A 21,102-nucleotide genomic window follows, 5' to 3' on the forward strand; every position below is an offset into this window, starting at 1 on the left:
ACAGACAGACACACAGACAGACAAAGACCCACATGCACACACATATTTTGTGGGGTGAAGTTTTTTGGTACTTTCAGAGTTACATTGCACTTTGCTCAAAAACTGCATACATTCATGTAGAACTCTGGGCTCAAAAACTGCATGAATTTATGTAAAACTCTGTTATCTCACTTTTTAGATTAGAATCAATCTAAACATCAGGTCATAGACAGAGAACACAGGGGGCTAACACCTTCAACATATTGTCTTGCTATCACCATTGTTAACAGCTAACCCGAGAATGCAACTTAAAAAAAAAGGGTTTTGTGATTTACACATGAAAGAAGTGAAACTATCACTGTATTCTAACAGATGAAAGGCTTAGCAGACAATCAATTTTTCAATGTATAATTTCAGTTACATCACACTGCAAATTTTTGCTATAAATTCTGTGTTACGATCGAGCCCTCCACAATCATCTGATGAAGGAGCGTCGCTCCGAAAGCTAGTGTGCTTCCAATTAAACCTGTTGAACTATAACCTGGTGTTGTGTGATTTTTAACTTTGTACACCCCAGTCCAACACCGGCATCTCCGAATCATTTTACCAAACTGTTCAGTTAAATTAAGGGTAACATGCTCTTCATCATAACATTGAGCGTGCCCCAAAGGCACACTTCATTTTTCAAATAAATCTTATCCAAGAATTCAAGTCTCAATTTTGTGTTTTAATAAATCTTACCATGTTAATCAATTGAGAGTGCACTATATCTTCAACTAAAATAGCAGTTTCCGTGAGAGGTCGGCGAGCATCACCAAAACCATACCTGCAAAACAAAAAAACAGAGGGGGTTAAAATTCCATGTATAACTGAATATATTGTTCACAAGAAAGGATATCCATAAATACCTGCATTAAAAATCATGAAAGTCAAAAACATTACACAGCATATTGCAAAGACCAAACATGGTCTTCTTTGCATATTAATTAATGGATACCACAGAAGCGTTGGAGATTGGTGAATAAATAAATTTGTCTGTCTAGGAAATATTTAAGTAAAATTTGAGTTAAGTGCTGTTCAATTTATATAGATCCACCATAAGGTCTATTCGACTTTTACATACAAACATGAACAAATCAAAATCATTATCTTCTCCATTGCTGATGGATGTAGGCAGTTAGTAATTCTTTCTCTCAAAATGGAATGGAACATTGCCTTTCTGCTCAAAAAAATACGAGCAAACTGACAATTACGATTTTGATATGAATTTAAGAGTTGCTGGTTAGAGATGATAATTTATTACCCAAGTAATCATCGCATCATCTTATTAAAATGAGTTCAGCGATCATGAAATAAGCTCTAATTTGATTAATGGGCCCACAGGATATAAAGATTCATCCAGTCAACAACCCTGGGTGATATCCAAATTAATTCAGCATAGCTTGCATAAACCTTCAAGCAGTTTGGACACCTGCAGTGGAACCAGTACCTTGAAAACGTGTATTTTGCAGAGTCAGTTAACTGAAGAGATAATGTTTTAAATTATTTTGATGAATATGAAAATCAAAGTATAGCTCCATCCCATCCAACTCGTCTCTAAGGTAGAACAGCTGATGGCGCAATTCTATCACATTGTCTTTATCCTCATTTAGATCGAGGCAGGTTTCGATCTCAATGCAACTTTTCTCAACTTTCCTTTCAGCTGTCTGCTAAACTGTTTCACACACATACAGCAAGCTCTGTATCACCACAGATGCTGAGAAAGAGGAAGGAACCCAACATGTTAATAAGCCACAGTAACTTCCTTTACATCAATTATTATTTTAGACCACTGGAAACATCAGACTTAAACTGAAGGATTGTACAATTCAGCCTGAAGTTCTTATGCCACCTGTTTACTTTTGCATTATTGTGAAAAACACCTCAATACTGATTATTTCATTTCTAAGATGTAGCTTGTTCTGTTATTTTCATTCACTTTGATTCTTTTGCAACTGGCACCCTGAGGTGATCTTTTGTTTCTACAATTTCAAAACCATCAGATGAACAGGATCACAGAACAGATACAGCAGTTTAGTTCCATTCTACAACTACTTCCCTTCAACTTTATAACAATCTCTCTCAAAATGAAATAATGGATCACTCAAACATACAAAATTCAAAGCAACACTAGACCATTCAGCTCCTCGGACCTGCTCCACCATTTGATAAAATCATGGGTGATCCGATTATGGCCTCAACTCTACTTTCTTGTCCACCCTTTATAACCTTTGGTTCACTTGTCAATCAAGAAGGCACTGTTCTCTGAGGAAGAGATTTTCACAGAAGAATGATACTTGCAGTGGGGTTGAGTTTGCCTCTAGCAGATTCCTGATCTGATGCAGTAATGTTTATACACTATTATTTCCCACAGCAGAAGAAACTGGGCATGAATTTAATCATACTGAAGAATCCATGGATATTTATTGCAACTATTATGTAAAAACATTAAAATCCTCAGTCACTTAAGTGTTTGAGATAATATTTAGCTACTATATTTCAAAACAGGAGCATGTCTCTTCACACCATACAACATACTGACCATGAGACATAACACAAATTCTCAGATCACAAGTTTCCTCAAGCGCATCTTAAATGGAAGACTGAAACAAAAACTGAAATTTCTAGAGAAACTGAGCAGGTCTGGCATCATCTGTAGAGAGAAAGCAGAGTTAACATGGAGAAAAGTGGGGGAAGAGATCCTCACAATACCCAGCCTGTCAAGCCACGCCCTATGGATCCACTGGTGAAGATGGTGGCGACCTGCTTTCTTGATACTTAGAAAACAAAGGCATCAAGGGGCATTAAAAAATTAAGAAAAATGGCATTGAGATAAAGGATCAGCCGTGATTTTGAATGGTGGAGCAAGCTTGAAGGGGAAAATGGCCTATCTCTGCTCCTAGTTTCTATGTACTACTACAGTCCTTGGAATGTAGGAACATCCACAATCTGTCACGAAGGGAGTTCCAAAATTTTAACAAACTGACTATTAAAGGAATGCCAGTATAATTCAAATCAGGGTGATGTGTGGTTTGGTGGAAAAATTGGAAGTAATGGTGTTTCTGTGTATTTGCTGCCCTTGTCCAATGCAACAGAGGTTGGCGTTTGGAAGGTCCTGATGAAATAGCCTTCAAGAGTTTCTGCAGTTACTGCTGAATCAGCGGTAAAAGAAACAAATGCTGAACATGGTGGATAGGATCCCAATCAAGTGTGTCTTTTTGCCTTGGTGTTGACCTTCTTGAGTGTTGTAGGAGCTGCATCCATTTGGGCAAATGGACAGTAATCAATCACACTCCTGACATTTGCCTTGTAGATGGTGGACAGGCTTTGGGAAGATGGCAGAAAAATTACTTTTTACAGGATTCCTAGCCTTTGACATGCACTTGAAGCTACAATATTACAAAGCTGGTAAATAAGGCAATAATAAGGTCAGGAGTGGATGGCCCTGGCAGAACCCAAACTAAGGATCAGTGAGCAAGTTATTCCTGTCAAAGGGACATGTGTTAGCATAATCAATGGTCCCATAAATTATGTTGCTTATGATCAAGAGGAAACTGACAGGGTGTCAATTAGGTAGCTTGGATTGTCCTGCTTTTGGGAGGCAGGACTTATCGAGTCAATTTTCCCCACACTTGTGTAGATGCCAGCATTGCAGCTACACAGGAACAGATGGGCAAACAGCACAGCTAGTTTTACAGCACAGATCCTCACTATTATTCTTCAAATACTGTTGGGACCCATTGCCTTTGCAATATCCAGTGCCTTGAGTTACTTCTCTATAACACGTGGAGTGAATCAAATTGGTTGAAGAGTTCATGGGGACTTCAGGATGAGACCATGGTTAATCATCTAATCATCACTTCTGGCTGAAGATAAATGCAAATGTTCTAGCTTTGATTTTTTTTCTTCTAAAATACTATGCTCCTCCATCAATGAGCATAGGGACATTTGTGGACTTTCCTCCTCTTGATAATTCTTTGATTGTCCATTACTATTCAAAATTGGACATGGCAGGCTGCAAACCTGATCTGATCAGCTTGTGATGAGATTTCTCAGTTCTGTCCAATGCATGCGGCTTCTGCTACCTGGTATATAAGTAGACCTGGGTTGTAGCCTCATCAGGTTGACACACCTCACCTTTACGTTTATCTGCCGCTGCTCCAACACATCACCTTGCACACTTCATTGAACAAGAATTCTAATTTTCTATTCTTCCTAATAACATGGACAAGATCATATTTTCCTACATTATGTTCCACCTGCCAATTTCTTTGCCGATCCACTTAACCACTCAAACATCCCTTTGTAGATTTATAATGTCGTCCTCCTAATTTACTCTCCCACCTTCAGCCAAATAATTGATATACAGCAGAAATGTATTGACCCTTGTGGCACTCTAAAGCTTGTGAACCCAAAAATGACTCACTTCTCGCTTCTTCATGTTAGTTAACTAATCCTCTATGATGATGTGTTAGCACTTAAACACTTGCATCTTCTTTTGCCCAGGCAGTGCATTCATACACTAGTCACTTGTTCTAGGTCTCACATCAATATCCCTTTCATCTTTTAATATTTCTAAAGTTATGCATTAATTGAGCGGGCATCTGTCCTGATGCTGTTATGACACACAAATTGAACGCTTTTGCAATGTAAAACCATCACACAGCAATAATAGTGTGTCTTTAATTATCTTTCATTTAGTACCTGAAGCCAGCATACCTTGTTGCAGCCACACAGTTTCCAAATAAGCAGAATGCTGGTGGTTTCCAATCAACCTCCTTGAATTCAATATCATGATTAACTGCAGCAGCCAGAATATCTATGCTTCCTCAAAATGAGTCAAATTAGTTAGCTGACTTGCATACAAATTCAGTGAACTGACCAAAGGAATCCAGGATCAGCAACCAGTCTACATTTGAATCCACAGATAGTTCCACCTTCAGCATCTTCAGAAAAGCTGAGCAAGAATCTGGTCAGATCATATCATTATAGGACCATTTAATTTGTAGTCTCAGAATCTACCCAGCCACCCTTCCAAAAGCAGAATGCCACACTTCCCGAAAGGAATTTTGGAAGGTAAATATGATTTGACCATTCAATCATGTACAACAACTCAATATCACATGAATTAACTGAAGTAGGCCATTCAGGCCACCGAACTTACTCCTCCATTTAGTAAGATCAGGTTGCAGCCTGCCATATTGCTTCAATCAAAAGTCTATAACTCAGCCTGGAATGTATTCAATGACCTAGCCTCCACTGCTCTCTGAGGAAGGGAATTCCACAGAGTAATGACTCTCAAAGAAGATTCTCCTCATCTCAGTGCTAAATGGGAGATCTCTTATTTTTAAATAACTGTCCCCTTACTCTACATGCTTCCATAAGGAGGGAACATCCTCTTAGCATCCAGCTTCTAGCTTTTCTAAAATCTAATGGGTAGAGGCCCAACCTGATCAAACTTCCCTCATAAACCTCTTCTGTTATGTCTCACAAGCCACTGTGCACAACACTTGCATCACATGAATTAGTTAAGTTCTCTCAACAGCTTCTCAAGCAATTCTATCCTTTTTTGAGTGAGGAAACCAAAGCTGCACATAGTATTCCAAATGCAGTCTAACCAGGGCCTTGCCATGCTTTAGCAGCATTCCCCTGCCCTCATACTTAATTTCTCTTACAATAATCTCTAACATTCCATCTGTCTTCCAATCATCTGCTGAAACTCCACACCAACTTTTTGTGATTCATGTAGCAGGACACCCAGATCCTTCACCATATTTGAGACATACATTTCTTTCTTTACATTTGAAGAAACTATAGCACATGGCCCTACTGTTGTGCTTGAACAAGGATAAAGACTTACCAGTCTGTATTTATTAGCACACATAGTGAAACAGGCTCAGTCTTAGTAAAACCAAATGTTTCTAACGCAATACAATATGGTGAGAGAGAAAATTGGAGCATTTTTCAAACCTGCATGACTTCACAAGGTAAACAGCATGCAAATTTGAACATTTCTACTCCTCAGTTATCTATGAACTTTGTTTACAAGTGCAGATATGGCAACATTAATATTAGAAATTCAGCCCATTTTTGCAATACATGGTTAATTGGAAGCTACATTTTACAATTGAATGTATTACAAAGCTGCAAAATCAAATGTATAACAGTATTGATCCACTTTAAAAACACAATGTTCTGAAAATACTCTTCACATAATTTATTGATGTGATATTGTGCTACAAAAGGGAAAAAAAGACTGGGAAGTGTGACACATCATTAAAAAAACAGTAGCAGCTCCCAAGCCATTGTTCACAATAAGCTGGAAGTTTTATAAGAACAAGGAGTTATGCCAAGTATACTGATAGGGATATTGACTTGTCAGCAGGATAGAGGCATATTACTGAATGCACAATTAGTAAGCTTGCTGACTTTAAATAAAAATAAATTTCCATGAAAAAAAACTCAAGAATTGCCTTATTTGGTTTCCAAATTATTACACATTTGAAATAACTTCGCTTCATCCTCAAAAATTGTCTGGACAGATTGTTAACTGAATTGTTAACATCTTTTCATTTGTGCTTCTAACAATCCAAAGAATCTATGATCACAGGTAGTTCTGTTAACACATAACCGAACACAGATATTAGCTATCAGAGATTTAAACTGATGCTACACTTGTTTTGACAATTTAATCTTCAAACTTTGAAAGTGAGTTGGAAAAAGTAAAGGAATCCTCAAGTCCTTACTGGATGCATGAGACATATCTTTTCGCCCTTTAACTTCTTTTGACAGATAGGTTGTAGACTGAAAAGATAAGCATGCTTAATAAAGTCTAAAACTACATGGCATTCAGCCAATCTTCTGTGGTTTATATAACTGCACATCACCAGTCAATTGCACAATTTTAGATCTCATTGCAACCTCCATCACTCATGGCAGAGTTTTCAGTCATCCTTGCCTTGGAATTGCTGAATTGCTTTCACTTCTTAACTCTCTAACACTTCAACAGTCACCTCTAAACTTCACTCTTTGACCATGCCTCTGTCATCTTCTAATTTGTCTATTCTACTTTTGACTGGTATTCACCACATCATCCTATTAAACACATTATTGCATTTCTCATATAGAAAAACATTCCAAATATATTATTTCAATATCATAAATTGTTAAAAAAAACATTCTCGCATTAACACTAATAGGACACTTATTTGTGTTAAGGGAAGAAACCTAATTTTGATATTCAAAGTGATATCATTCCAAGGTAGAAAGTGATTGCAGTTTAAAGTGTGACTGTGGTGGAATCCACATTTTGTAAATAGTACTGGTAGAGCAATGAAGAAAGTGCAAGTTGTATATGCAATTCAAAGTGTCATTCAGTCGAGGGTACTCTAAAATATATGAAAATAAATAGCAGAATATATGATTTGTAAACTTTTTAGTGTATTTAAAATTAACTGCTTTCACTAATTCAAAAAAATTGATAGCTTATGCATGCTTAGCTTACATTTACTGGAAATTACAGCACTGCTATAAGTAAATTAGTAGCAATAACAAGACAGCAAATTGTGATTTGAAACTTTTGGACACAAGTTTTAGTTTGACTTTGTTTTTAAATAACTTCTAATCTCAACTGGGCTGTATAAAGGATATGTCAACAGGATATCCCTGAAGAAGGGATATAGAAACCTGCACAAAAAAAATGGTGAATTAATTAACCCACTGCAATATATCTTCATAAGATCAGTTATTACAGAGAAGCATTAACAAAGGTCAATGTCCATCGGGAAATAGCAGGTAGCATGATGGATAGGAGAAATAACAGAAAAGAAAACATATCAAATAAATGTGAACTTATTCTTTGAATGCTTCACCAGTTGTATGGACTGTGCTTTGTCACTTTATAAATTGGGCCACTTGAACCGCCTTTGCTACTAGTTGGAAAGGAAATTGGCTTTAGTCTCTATCTGGGTGGGTTAAAGTCAGACAAGAGATTTACTGTTCCGGAACAAGAGATATTGTTCCGGAACATTTCTGACTGCAAAGCTTTACTTATCAAACATGATGCCATGTTGTCTGTTTAATAGAGGCAAGAGTCTTTCAATAAGTGATAGTGCTAGTTTGGAAGAAGGCCTAAAATTCAGATTCAGCTTGTACAACATTGATCAGTCTTTTTAAGTGGCGGGTGCAAAAAATTTGGAAAGAAAATGCATTTAGTGAAATTAAAAAAGCCATTCAAGTCAGAGCCTAAAGTTTTTGAGTTTACTTCATGGATTGCTGTTTCAGCATATTTTCCCTCAACAAAAAAATAGGAATGCTTTTAAACTTAGAAGTAAAATTGAAGGAAAAATAACATGGAGAAAGAAAAGAAATTGGTTAGGAAGACTATTTGTAAAACTATGGTTTCACTGAAAAAATACTTTTGGGAGATTTAAACCATTTCTAGATCACATCTCAAAACAGCCACATAACTCTACCTTCTTTTCAGCAAGATTGAATTTTTATATATGTAAACTGTATTAGGTCAATCAACCCGCTATAAGAGTTATTGTGTTGGGGTTTCAAGATGCAAACATTCTTTGTAAGCAAGAAGATTTGTTCTACATGACCTTTTCACAAAATAATCAAACTGTTTCAGGCCTCTTTGGCTTTGCACTGTAGTAATTTAACTCCAAAATACAGATGGATAATTGTTGAGAGGGAGCATGGAAAAACACACAATAAATTTACATTTTTCATCATCTTTCTATTTCTGTTCAATTTGTTATTTTTCTATTGGTTCTGAGCTTTATTCTTTATAAAACTCCTCAGAGCTTAACTAGAAGCTCTCTGAAAAACTAAATGCATTATTTTCCTAAGTTAATTACCTCCTCAAAAGATTACTACCAGATCTGAGAGACAATATATGACTTCAAAATCCTCACATTATTTCTTACGATGTCTAAGGAAAATTGTTACTGTCTTGTAAAATTCTCTTCATTATTTTATCCACTATCCATTTAATCTAATTGGTCCACATGCATCATTTTTCTTTCAAATATTGAGATTACACTTACGATCTAATAACATTCAAATATAGTAGGTATGTTTAAGGGGCTCTCAGAAAATCAAGTCGAGGTTCACCTATTTCCTCTCTAGTTTCTTGTGCTGGCATTTAATTGCAAGTTTTTCATAATATTGGACTTGTTGATCTGTTCAACTTAAACATTTCTAAACCTAACAAATTAATCCAAAACTCTATCCAGTCTTTATGATGAAGAATGTATTAAAAATACATTGAAGACATCCACTATTTCTAATTCTACTCACACTTCTGTCTAATTGTTTATTTTATCTTCTTCCTATGTAGCACAAACTAGCTTAAAAGCTTGGACCCTCAATATAATTTAGAATTCACTCTTCTGTTATGTTCTCACTGCATCACATAACATTTACTAAAATATTATTCCAGTTATTTCAAGATTCTACCACACCAAAATTCATAATTATTTGTAATATGCATAATGCAGAAAATACAATAACATGGGCCCAAATGTCAACTTTGGTCCAAAAGTGGCAACTGAGCACTAAAGTGCGAAACATACACCACTTCTACTCTATATCCAATATAAATAACTTGCCTATAATAACAATCAGCTGTGGCAATGACATTTGAATTAAGAAAACATAGTTGTACTAAAGTGATTCCTACAATATACTGAATTGTTAAAAGAACTTTAGGCTCACCAGCCTCTTGAAGTTTTCATTGAATCAATGGGTTTTAAAGAGGATAGTAAAAGCAAGACTCCTTCACACATTAAGCAGGACTTTTTTGGTATGGAAGTGGAAGGTGTTGAGGGAAAAAGTACTTCATTGAATCGTTGCAAACCTGAAAACTGTATTTTCACAATTCTGTGCAGGTGTCAGTTCTTGTACGTGAAAAGCTGTAAAATTCCATCTGTACTATTTTAATGCCAGCTGTATGCATACACAAAGTTGTGTGCATTTTGTCCATTTCAACGATTATGTACTAATTACTAAATGTGTCAGCGCTCAACATTTTTATCATACTATTTTCATGTGGTTGCAATGGTGACTAACGTTATTGCACATAGACTTGCCTCTTTCCCGAAGAAAGTTTGTACAACTTAGGTTTTACAGACAGTATATCATCACCAAATCTTTCCAGAATTATGATATTGTTCAGGCGAATTAACTTTGTTCAGTTTAATTAGAGCAAATGTGCTCCAAATTAAATAGTATACAAAACATTGAGGTTTATGCCACTCTTCACAACTGAACTTAAGAAATAAATGGAGGGTTTAGAATTACTGCATTACTTCTGGACATATCATAGTATCCCTACTACACAAATAGAGGCTATTCAGCCCACTGAGTAAGCACTGGCTCTCCAAAGACCATCCCTCCAAAGACCATCCCACCAAGTGCTCCACAATGCTAACCACTCTGTCCTCCCCCCGCTGACCCCTGCCTCCCAAAATATCATCCAAAGAAACAGAAGCAATGGGTCATATGGCAATTTAAGAGTGTTCCACTATGCAAGATCATGACTGGACTTCTATATCAACTTCACTTAATCACCCTCTTTTCATAACCCTTAAATCACAATATCCACATTTCAAGTCTAAATCAAATGAGTATCCACAATCCTATGGAATCAAGAATCTTTAGAGCTAAACAGTTTCTCTTCATTTCATTTCAAAATGGCCATTCCCTAATCTAGAGTGTAACCTCAGACTACAATTCAGAGAATCATGATCAAGTGTGGAGCCCGGTGTAGTCTGTGGCAGCTGACTTGCTGCACTCGCCATGAGGAAAAGCTGCTGGATGCAGCTCCAATTAAAGAGTCACAGAGTCATATAGGGCGGAAATAGACAATTCATCCAAACCAACCAGACAGACATCCTAATCAGACTTAAACCCATTTGCCAGCATTTGTCATAGCCCTCGAAACCCTTCTTATTCATATATCCATCAAGTTGACTTTAAAATGATGTAATTGTACCAGCTTCCACCATTTCCTCTGGCAGTTCAATCCACATACTTAATACTCTCTGTGTGAAAAAGTAACCCCTTAGGTCATTTTGAAAGCTTTCCCCTCTTACGTAAACCTCTAGTTTTGGAATTCCTATCCTAGGAAAAGGCCTTGGCTATTTACCCTACCCATAGCCCACCTGATTTGAGAAAACCTCTAAAAAGTCACCCTCAGCCCCCAACACTCTAGGGAATAAGGTCACACTCTATTCAGTCTCTCCCTATAACTCAAATCGTCAAGTCCCGGCAACATCCTTGTCAATCTTTTTTGCAGCCTCTCAAGTTTAACAACATCCTTACTTTAGAAGGGTATGCAGTACTCTAAAAGTGTCCTTATCAATGTCCTTCACAGCTGCAACATGTCTCAAGTCCTGTACTCAATATTCTGACCAATGAAGGCAAGCATGCCAAATGCCGTCTTTGTTCGACCAAACACTCCAGGGTTCCACCATTAATTGTATAAGGCCTGTCCTGGTATACTTTATCAAAATGCAACACCTCACGTTTATTTAAATGAAATTCCATCTGCCACTCCTCAGCTCATTGGCACATTGATCAAGGTTCTGTTGGATGCGAAGATAATCTTCTTCACTGTCCAACACACGACCTATTTTGATGTAATCTGCAAACTTACTAACTATGCCTCCTATATTCCCATCCAAATCATTTATATAAATGACAAAACTGTGACCCAGCACCAATCCTTATGGCACACCATTGATCACAGGCCTCCAGTCCAAAAAGCAACCCTGGGCCACCACTATCTGTCTCCTATCTTCAAGACAATTTTGAATCCAATTGGCTAGTGCTCCCTGGATCCTATGTGATCTAACCTCATGAACCAGTCTATCATGCAGAACCTTGTCAAATGTTTTGAAGTCCATATAGATATCTACTGCTCTAATTTCATCAATCCTCTTTGTCACTTCTTCAAAAATACTCAATCAAGTTAGTGAGACATGATTTCCCATGCACAAGATCAAGTTGACTATCCCTAATTAGTCCTTGCCTTTCCTTGAATGTAAATCTCATCCCTCAGAATCTTCTCCAACACTTACATACCATTGGCATAAGGCTCACTGGACTATGGTGCCCTCAGTATTCATTACAGCCTTTGGTAAATAATGGTACCGCATAAGCCAACCTCCAGTCTTCCAGCATCTCACCCATGGTTGTCGATAATTAAAATATCTCAGCAAGGGGCCCAGGAATCTCTCCCCTAGCTTGCCACAAAGTTCCTAGAAATATAGAATCAGATCCCAGGGATTTATCTATCTGTATGGGTTTTAAGTATTCCAGCACCTTCTTTTCTGTGATATGAACGCTTTTCAAGTTATCACAATTTATTTCCCCAAGATTCCTAGCTTCCATGTCCTTTGCCACAGCAAATAGTGACACAAAATATTCATTCAGTATCTCACCCACTTCTTATGATTCCACACACAGAAAACAAGAGTTGACTGATAAATCAAATTTCTCAATAAACTGCAGGTGTCAACAGTGAAATTAACAGTGGGGAGGTAAGGGCCTAGTGGTATTATCACAAGACTATTAATCCAAAAACCCAGATAATGTTCTGGGGACCCGGGTTCAAATCCTATCACGACAAGTGGTAGAATTTAAATTAAATAAATATCTAGAATTAAGAATCTAATGATGAAAATGAATCAATTGTCAGTAAACCCATCTAGTTCATTAATGTCCTTCAGGTACAGAAACTGCCATCCTTACTGGTCTGGCCTACATATGACTCCAGACCCACAGCAATGTGGTTCACTCTTAACTGCCCTCTGGGCAATTAGGAATGGGCAATAAATGCTGCCTATCCAGCAACACTCTCATCCCGTGAATGAATAAAGGAAAAAGAAATCATGGCTCACTGGAAGCTACCAGTCAATATCTTCTAATAGATTTATCAAATATTATTTTCCTGCACAAAATAAGGCTTGCTCCCCATTCTGATTGCATTATGAGGTTAAAGCATTTTTCCAGATGTTATCATGTGCCTTAAAAGTTTTATTTTCTTCCTTTAATCCAATGTTCTTGAACGTATCCATTTTCTTTCAAATGTTTCAGTGCAGAAAAAGATCTCAAACTTGAAATACAGAAACCTCAAAAATGTAAAGTATTTTTAATATTGGTTCTTAAATTAAACACAGGACAATGGACATAGTCAAGCTGTAAACAACATTTTTGTGGAGGTCTATTTTAAGCTACTTGTAATGGGTTAAATTTATCAAAGTTGCAGAATCCAACTGGAAAATATTTATGATTTCTTAAAGTGACAGATTCTGCTAAAACTACTTGAGTAGTAAATATGAGCTTAACAGCTCTAACAAATACATGATGTGTCACATTTGTTAGTTGAGCGAGAAAATGATTGTTGGAAAGAATAGAAATGCACCCTTAGCAGTAGGGGCATTTTTAAATCAGTAGAAACTGCCCTTTGATATCAGTTGATTGATGACTTTACATTAATCAGAACCACTAACTGTTGATTTTTATGTTCAAATCCAAATATAATAAGAAATGTTCCTGTAACTATTTACCAGGATAAATATTCTGAAGCAAATTTAGGTCACAGCTGGGCATTTCATTTTTTTTTTTAAAAATAACTTTTAAAAGTACAAACTTAATTACAGTTCGAGTTTCAGATAAGTCTTTCACAGGAAAGCAAAATTTAAAACTTCAAGATTAAAAAGATGATTTTTCTCACTGACACTTCTCTTTCCACACAGACAGAAGGCATATAGATCCAATTTTCAGAGATGCATGTACAGATATATTTTGAATATTCAGGGGAACTTGCCCTTTCTTAATAAAACTATATTTAAAAAATGCCATTACAGACAACTGGAACAGGCATGAATCCTACAAGATACAAATGGGATAAATATTGTGGAGTCTTACTCCATATATCTCTATGAAAGTGTATGAAAACACTTAGAGTCCAACTTGTCCATGCCGACCAGATATCCCAATCTAATCTAGTCCCATTTGCCAGCATTTGGCTCATATCCCTCCAAACTCTCCTTATTCATATACCCATCCAAATGCCTTTTAAGTGTTGAAATTGTACCAGTCTCCACCACTTCCTCTGGCAGCTCATTCCATACATGTACTACCCTCTGCATAAAAAATTTGCTCCTTAGGTCCCTTTTATATATTTCCCCTCTCACCCTAAACCGATGCCCTCTAGTTCTGAACTCCCCCACCCCAGAGAAAAGACTTTGTCTATTTATCCTACCCATGCCCCTCATGATTTTATAAACCTCTAAAAGGTCACCCCTCAGCCTTCGATGCTCCAGGGAAAATAGCCCTAACTTATGCAGCCTCTCCCTATAACTCAAATCCTCCAACCCTAGCAACATCCTTGTAAATCTTTTCTGAACTCTTTCAAGTTTCACAACATCCTTCTAATAGGAAGGAGACCAGAATTGCACGCAATATTCCAAAAGTGGCTGAACCAATGTCCTATACAGCCGCAACATGACCTCCCAACTCCTATACTTCCAATATGTTCAGCTGCTAATTGAAGCTAACAACAGCAAAAAGAGCAACAAATGAATTCGATATAAATTTCTATTCAAGGGCAACAAATGCATTGTGATATCTCATGTTCTAGTTGTATGGATATTGATACTGTATTTTTAATCAACATATTCATACATGTTATAATGCATTGCCATGATAGATAGGACTCCTGTTCCACAGGTAGGGACACAACCAGTTCATCACCACAGCTCTGGTTGGGAGACAGTTCATCATCAGAGACCTGTTTCTGGGAGAAATATACATTGTAAAAGTGATTGGGTGATCTTATTGAACTATATCAATTTTATGCAATAGATAATTCGCTATCTCCTCACAATCTAAATTTTCACTACCACATGTTGTATCAAGTTCATCACCCTAACTAACCTCATTATTGAATTTCAACAATGAGAAGATGTAGTACTTGTGCCAATTAAATTGGAACTGTTTCTGTTGTTAGTTTTCCATTAATGAGAAATGGTGCCCAGCGTTCACCAACATTGAAAGGACTGACAGAGACCAACAATCTGATTTTACCAAAGGCTAAAACAAAGAGATGTGAAGCCACGTGCAGTCAGTAATCTGCAGTAAAGATGATCACATTGGAACCTTACTAGGACTTTATAATCTCAATGCCAAGCTCTACCTAAGCATTCCAACACATATGAGCAAAACTCCCTTCACATGAAGCGTAGCATCTGATATATGCAGCAATATAACTTGATATGATTGAGTAAGCATTGCACAATATAAATACTATCCCTAGGCCACCCACTGAAAGCAATGCTACAACATTACACGTTAAAGTTAAATATTATCCTAATCGAATATTTAATTTGTTGAGATTTTGAGAAGTGGGAGAATCCAGAAAACCAGTTGTTTCCAGGGCAGTTTTAATTTCAGGAAAATTGTGTTTTCAAAATTTGATTTCCTACCAAGAACCTAGCTTGATGAGAGGTTGTAGCTGTTTTTCAGTTGGAAATATTCCATTGAGGTTGCACCTGAGAATTAGACAGGCTTAGCAACGGTCTGGACAGAGATTGAGTTGTGTGAATACACCACAATTAGGGAGGGGTCACTGGGACAATAAGTGGTCAAAGATCATAGATTAGGGAGGAGTTAGAAGTCACGAGTGCTGGTGATTGGGAAAGGGCTTAATGGACTGGGGCTGGAGGGAGTAGAGATTGTGGCGGTGGGTAGGCTGTTTTAACTAATTTATGCATTTAACTGATTTATTCACAATTTTTTTTGAGGAAGTAACAAGCTAGGTAGTTAAAGGGGAACATGGAGATGTACATCAAAGGGGAATTTAGAATTCCAAAAGACATTTGATAAAGTTTAGATATAACACAAAATAAGCACTCACGATGCAAGAGATAATATTTAACATGGATAAAGGATCGGTTAACTAACTGGAAGCAGACACTGGGGGTAAATGGGCATTTCTTTGGATTTAGGAGAAATATACATTGTAAAAGTCATTGGGTGATCTTATTGAACTACATAATATTCTGAGGAGACTTGACAAACTGGATTATGAGAGTATTCTTTTCTTGCATTGGGAAATAAAACTAGGAGATGGAGTTTTAGAATAAAAGGTCTTGCTTTTGTGACAATAGTATGGCTTTAAGAAGCATATTTTGCCCTGGTTTTCTTTATGAAGGAAGCTTGGTGTAGAGGTGACAGGCAGTCTGCTCCATAGTCAATAAAGTGAACAACTTCCGGGACCTAGGGTTTTTTTAAAGCTGGAACAGTAGAAGCAGCCTGAATGGATGGGTTCCAGTTCTACTTTACCAAATTTGCCTTTGCCAACAGTTTATGGGATGTTACTAAATTAAAACAGTTACTGTTCAATAGTCGTTATTCCAATTTCTTCTTTCCCTTGTTGTATTTCAAGTATAGTTTAAGGAGAAAGTGTGTTATGCTTCAAGACTGATAGTTTAACAAATCAAATTACATCCAGAATGCAATGCTTGGCACTTGCCTTTAAAATAAGGAAAAGTTCAGGTCAAGGCTATCGTCTTAATATATTTTGATTAGATTAGATTAGGGACATTAGATTCCCTACAGTGTGGAAATGGGCCTTCTGCCCAACCAGTCCACACCGACCCTCCGAAAAGCAACCCACCCAGACCCATTTCCCTCTGACAAATGCACCTATCACTATGGGCAATTTAGCATGGCCAATTCACTTGACCTGCACATCTTTGGACTGTGGGAGGAAACCGGAGCGTCCGGTGGAAACCCACGCAGACACAAAGAGAATGTGCCCGAGGCTGGAATCAAACCTGGGACCCTGATGCTGTGAAGCAGCAGTGCTAACCACTAAGTCACCATGCCACCCGAGGGGGATTTAGTTTGATCCACAACACATTTCATATGGGGATAAGGAGAATGTTTCTTTCTCAGAAGGTCGTTATTCTGTCAAATCTACTTCCTTGGAAAACAGTGGAGGCTGGGTCAATGAACTTATTCAAGGTTGAGTTAGTTAGATCTTATGGGCAGACAGGAAAGTGTGAATTGAGACCACAACCAGGTCAGCCATGGTCTTATTGAATGCAAAACAGGTTCAAAGAGGCAAATGGCTGAGAGTCATAGATATGTACAGCATGGAAACAGATCCTTTGGTCAAAGTCGTCCATGCTGACCAGATATCCCACCCCAATCTAGTCCCAATTGCCAGCACCCGGCCCATATTCCTTCAAACCCTTCCTATTCATACACCCATCCAGATGCCTTTTAAACGTTGCAACTGTACGAGCCTCCACCACTTCCTCAGGCAGCTCATTCCACACACGCACCATCCACTGCGTGAAAAAGTTGCCCCTTAGGTCTCTTTTATATCTTTCCTCTCTCACCCAAAACTTATGCCCTCTAGTTATGGACTTCCCCAACCCAGGGAAAAGACCTTGTCTATGTACTCTATCCATTCCCCTCATGATTTTATAAACCTCTATAAGGTCACCCCTCAGCCTCTGAAGCTCCAGGGAAAACCGCTCCAGTCTATTCAGCCTCTCCCTACAGCTCAAATCCTCCAATCCTGGCAACATCCTTGTAAATCATTTCTGAACCCTTTCAAGTTTCACAACATCCTTCCAATAGGAAGGAGACCAGAATTGCACGCAATATTCCAACAGTTGCCTAACCAATGCCCTGTAAAGCCACAACATGACCTCCCAACTCCTGTATTCAATATTCTGACCAATAAAGGGAAGCATACCAAACACCTTCTTCACTATCCCATCTACCTGCAACTCCACTTTCAAGGAGCTATGAACCTGCACTCCAAGGTCTCTTTGTTCAGCAACACTCCCTAGGACCTTACCATTAAGTATATAAGTCCTACTAAGATTTGCTTTCCCAAAATGCAGCACCTCGCATTTATCTGAATTAAACTCCAACAGCCACTTCTCAGCCCATGCCCATCTGGTCCAGATCCCGTTTTAATCTGAGGTAACCCTCTTCGCTGTCCACTACACCTCCAATTTTGGTGTCATCTGCAAACTCACTAACTATTCCTCTTATGCTCACATCCAGATCATTTATCTAAATGATGAAAAGTATTTGCCTGCATTTGGCCCATATCCCTGTAAACCCTTCCTATTCACATACCCGTCCAAGTTTCTTTTAAATGCTGTAATTGTACTATCCTCCTCCATTTCCTCTGTCAGCTCTTTCCATACAGGTATCACCTGGTGTGAAAAGGTTGCCCCTTGGGTCCCTTTCACATATTTCCCCTCTCACCCTAAACCTATGCCCTCTCGTTCTGGACTCCCCAACCCAGGGAAAAGACCTTGTCTATTTATCCTATCCATGCCCCTCATGATTTTATAAACCTCTGTAAAGTCCACCTCTCAGCCTCCGATGTTCCAGGGAAAACTGCCCCAGCTTATTCAACCTCTCCCTACAGCTCAAATCCTCCTGGCAACATCCTTGTAAATCTTTTCTGAACCCTTTGAAGTTTCACAACATCCTTCCGATGATAAAGAGACCAGAACTGCACACAGCCACAACATGACTTCCCAATGTCTATACTCAATGATCTGACCAATAAAGGAAAGCAGACCAAACACCATCTTCACTACCCTATCTACCGGTGACTCCACTTTCAAGGAATAATGAACCTGCACCTGTTGAGCTTTTCCAGCAATTTCTGCATTTGTTGCTGTGAAGTGGATCCAATTAAGGAATGATTTTGTACTAAGAGCCTGTCCAGAGACAATGCACTTTTATCTGAAGACCAGCCCCATTAAACTACTATCTTAGATTGCTGAGCCTGGAGAGTCAGAGTTGATCATGTTTCTCCCAGCCAGCAGGAGTTCTCCTTGTATCCTTTTACATGCCCAGTTTCCTAAAGCCTGGGAAGCCTAGCCTACATAGATAAACATAAAAAATGTATTGAATGAAGGCATAGAGCTGTTTAAAAGATTTCAGCAACTCTGCTCCCCACCCCTCACTGCCCAAGCACCAACTGATCATCCATCCCTCGTCATAACTTATCAAAATTAGAAGCAAGCAGGTTTGAGGTGCATTGTGCAACATTTCTTTTGAACAACATCTCAACTTCCCAGCACATCCAAACCCTCACCCATTTTAGGGAGTTAACTTTATACCCAAATTATTACACCCAATTCTTACTGATTTTGTTTCTTTTCTGACTCTAAACAGCCATGTAACAAGTAATTGAATGAGCACTCATAAACTAAGACTAAGGCTTGTTCCGTACCCATTAATAATAAAAGAACATTTTTTCATCTCCAGTCCTGATGTTGATATTTTGTATTTTGTACCGAAAGGCTACTTGAAGAAACTCTTTGACCTTTACATTGTATATTTCTGTCAAAATTGGTTCAGGAAATAAAGCTAATGTGGCTTGATAGAATATACAAGGATTGATAGTTCGTAGAAAAATAAACCACACAATGTTAATGTCATAGCTCAAGTACTTCCAATTAGACAAATGATTGATCCCATTTCTTGCGCATGCTTTGTGCCACATTTGTTTGATTTTTGAGTGAACTACTTCACTTAATTATTATTCCAGTTGTTCAGTGCATCATTTGTCATGTACTAACTAATGATTGTTTATTGATTATTTTTAAAGAACAATAAGATACGAGTAAGAATGTGCAACTGGTTTGCTGTCCTACAAACTGGTGGCATTCAGTGTAACAATTGATTGACATGATAATTAACATATACATGACAGTGTAAATGTGGTACATTAAATGTTTTATTCTGCTAGTTTGTTCTATAGACCAAAGGAAAGAAACAGATATGGAAGTTACAAGAGGGACATATTATTTACTGTTTACTTCAACTTTGTAAAAAATCTATGTTAATTATAATCACTTTAAGCTGTGCAGTGTTACTGTGGTTTGTGTTGTGTGGTCCTCCCTTACTAGTTTTGGCTAAACTTTACGACAGAACAGTGAATAACTTTGTTTTGATGTAATTTTGCAAAGATATTTGGAGTAAAATAAAACCTCTTTTATGTAGTACTTAAGCATATAGTGACTAGTTTCATCCTATCGAATTCCCCTAAAAAAATTCAAGATGCTGAATCTTTTTGCTCCTTAATCCACAGCATACCTCCAAAGTTTTTGAAATTATTTTATTAGAAAAGGACAAACCTTTACATAGAGAGTCATAGAGTCACAGAGATGTACAGCATGGAAACAGACCCTTTGGTCCAACCTGTCCATGCCGACCAGATATCCCAACACAATTTAGTCCCACCCGCCAGCACCCGGCCCATATCCCTCCAAATCCTTCCCATTCATATACCCATCCAAATGCCTCTTAAACGTTGCAATTGTACCAGCCTCCACCACATCCTCTGGCAGCTCATTCCATACATGTACCACCCTCTGTGTGAAAAAGTTGCCCCTTAGGTCTCTTTTATATCTTTCCCCTCTCACCCTAAAACCTATGCCCTCTAGTTCTGGACTCCCTGTCCCCAGGGAAAAGACTTTGTCTATATAGTTAAAAATCACACAACACCAGGTTATAGTCCAACAGATTTAATTGGAAGCACACTAGCTTTCAGAGCAACGCTCCTTCATCAGGTGATAGTGGAGGGCTCAATCCTAACACAGAATTTATAGCAAAAATTTACAGTGTGATGTAAATGAAATTATACATTGAAAAATTGATTGTCTGTTAAGCCTTTCATCTGTTAGAATACAGTGATAGTTTCACTTCTTTCATGTGTAAATCACAAAACCTTTTTTTAAAAAAGTTGCATTCTCGGGTTAGCTGTTAACAATGGTGATAGCTCGACAATATGTTGAAAGTGTTGGCCCCCTGGGTTCTCTGTCTATGCTATGATGTTTAGATTGATTCTAATCTAAAAAGTGAGATAATGGAGTTTTACATAAATTCACATAGTTTTTGAGCAAAGTACAATGTAACCCTGCAAATACAAATTCACCCCACAAAATATATATGTGTATGTGGGTCTTTGTGTGTGTGTGTGTGTGTGTCTGTCTGTCTGGGTTGTGAGTGTGAGAAAACGTA

The 21,102-nt window shown here is 37.8% G+C and overlaps 1 protein-coding gene across 8 annotated transcripts in view; it reads right to left on the minus strand.

The window, feature by feature from the left end:
* The window catches only part of supt3h (SPT3 homolog, SAGA and STAGA complex component), a 469,791-nt gene that overhangs the window by 212,993 nt on the left and 235,696 nt on the right, over nt 1-21,102 (minus strand). For all 8 annotated transcript variants that reach the window (XM_043682678.1, XM_043682668.1, XM_043682695.1 and 5 more), the window contains one exon: nt 721-805. In XM_043682678.1, the coding sequence (XP_043538613.1) occupies nt 721-805 (85 nt within the window). The remainder of the gene's footprint in view (nt 1-720; nt 806-21,102) is intronic.

Source organism: Chiloscyllium plagiosum, chromosome 3 (assembly GCF_004010195.1).
Source record: "Chiloscyllium plagiosum isolate BGI_BamShark_2017 chromosome 3, ASM401019v2, whole genome shotgun sequence".
NCBI lineage: Eukaryota > Metazoa > Chordata > Chondrichthyes > Orectolobiformes > Hemiscylliidae > Chiloscyllium > Chiloscyllium plagiosum.